At 34.3% G+C, this 1,591-nt stretch overlaps 1 protein-coding gene across 2 annotated transcripts in view; it reads right to left on the bottom strand.

Moving 5' to 3' along the window:
- LOC107609922 (protein MCM10 homolog) overlaps nucleotides 90-1,591 on the bottom strand; it is a 4,063-nt gene continuing 2,561 nt past the window's right edge. Inside the window, exons 8-10 of one of the 2 annotated variants that reach the window (XM_016311978.2) lie at nucleotides 816-885; nucleotides 631-703; nucleotides 90-528 (exon numbers count right to left, since the gene is read on the bottom strand). In XM_016311978.2, coding sequence (XP_016167464.1) covers nucleotides 363-528; nucleotides 631-703; nucleotides 816-885 — 309 coding nt within the window. In that variant the 3' untranslated portion in view covers nucleotides 90-362. Of the gene's footprint in view, nucleotides 529-630; nucleotides 726-815; nucleotides 886-1,591 lie in introns of both variants that reach the window. The other variant, XM_021107628.1, reaches the window with a different exon arrangement.

The following is a 1,591-nucleotide window of genomic DNA, read 5'->3' on the forward strand; positions in this document are numbered from 1 at the left end:
CTAAATGTGTTGAATTTGGAAGCGTTAACTTTTCGAGGAAATCCACATCCCGAACCCGAAGGTAAAAACTCTACGGCATTATCAAGTTCAAAATTGAACCTAATAAATTTCCGAACTAAATATGTTAAGATGCTGCATTGGATTGTTTGCCCCATGGCCCTAATATAAGTGTGAATGATCTAATCATTCTTCCTATGTGACTGATGTCGCCGAGTGAAACAAACTTGAATTTCTTGTGAGAGAATTTAGCGTACATAACTTAAGACAGAAACCTTCTAAACGCCAATGACGTCAGCCGCTAGGAAGCCTTCATTCACATTTATGCAGTCAGCAGAAAAACCAACTGTAGCAACGGTTGAGTTTCATATATCCTCATCAGAACTAACAAAATCCAATTCAATAATCTTTCCAGTACTCTTCACTGTTTTATCAACGACAATTTGTTCGTCAGTTCTTGTTCTTTTAGCATTCAAATGTTGGTTTCTTATGACTGGAGAAGATCCCATCACATTCACACCAGATGATTTCCTGAAAGCAATCAATAAAAACCGTGTTAATGTCTTTAACAGGGAAAAATATGTACATGCATAAGATGCAACAAGTGCGAGAGCAACGTTATTCGCCACGCACCTCTTGTCCGTGCCATTGCTTTGTTCATTTGGAGCCTTTGGACCTTTGTTCATCAATTTTGGGCCTGACTTTGCTGCAAATAAGAAAATAAAGAGCTGCAAATAAGAAAATAAAAAGCTGCTAAAGAACACAATAGAATAAGTACATAAATTATTGGCATTAAAGCTTCAAGATAATCAAATCACCTGTGACCTCAGCAAGAAATCTAATCCCCTGAGAGTGTGTCTTAGTTGTTACTTTTCCTGCGTTGCTGATATAGAGATTAAAGTATTAGTACTTGGCACCAAAAGAAGAAAAAAGTTTAAAAAGATTAAAAAAACAAACAAGTAAAATTACAATTAAATCCTTGAAAATTTTGGCTTTGGACTAATTAGTACCTGAAGAACAAAAATATTAATTTGGTCTTCTACGGTAGAAAACGATACACACGTTATGTCCTTCTATCAATTCATCACATAAAATTTAATGATAGTACTTATATGTATCGTTAACTACCCTAATGTGTCTATTTATAAAAGATCGTCACATAAATAACAAATTTCGGAGTGAAACTTCACCTGTTTTGATAAAATTTATGATCAATAGAGAGCGGTTAATAAAGATTATATAGAAACTTAAAAGATAATGAATGTTTCACGGCCCAAAACTATATCGTTTCCATGCTGTTTCACGGTCCAAAACTATATCGTTTCCATGCTGTCACGGTCCAAAACTATATCGTTTCCATGCTTATATGGTAGCAATGGGACACACACCATTGTAGACAACGAAATATATAGACAACTTCGTTTCGTTCTGCACTATCTATTGACAGAAGGACATACATATCCACCGCTTGCTATTGTGAAAGACCTAATTAGTACTTTTTTTCTTTCAAGAGATAATTAGTCCGAAATCAAAATCCATGAGCATAAAATTGTCACTTTACTCAATATAATTAAAAAATCTTAAGATTATTATA

Source organism: Arachis ipaensis, chromosome B07 (genome assembly GCF_000816755.2).
Source record: "Arachis ipaensis cultivar K30076 chromosome B07, Araip1.1, whole genome shotgun sequence".
Lineage (NCBI taxonomy): Eukaryota > Viridiplantae > Streptophyta > Magnoliopsida > Fabales > Fabaceae > Arachis > Arachis ipaensis.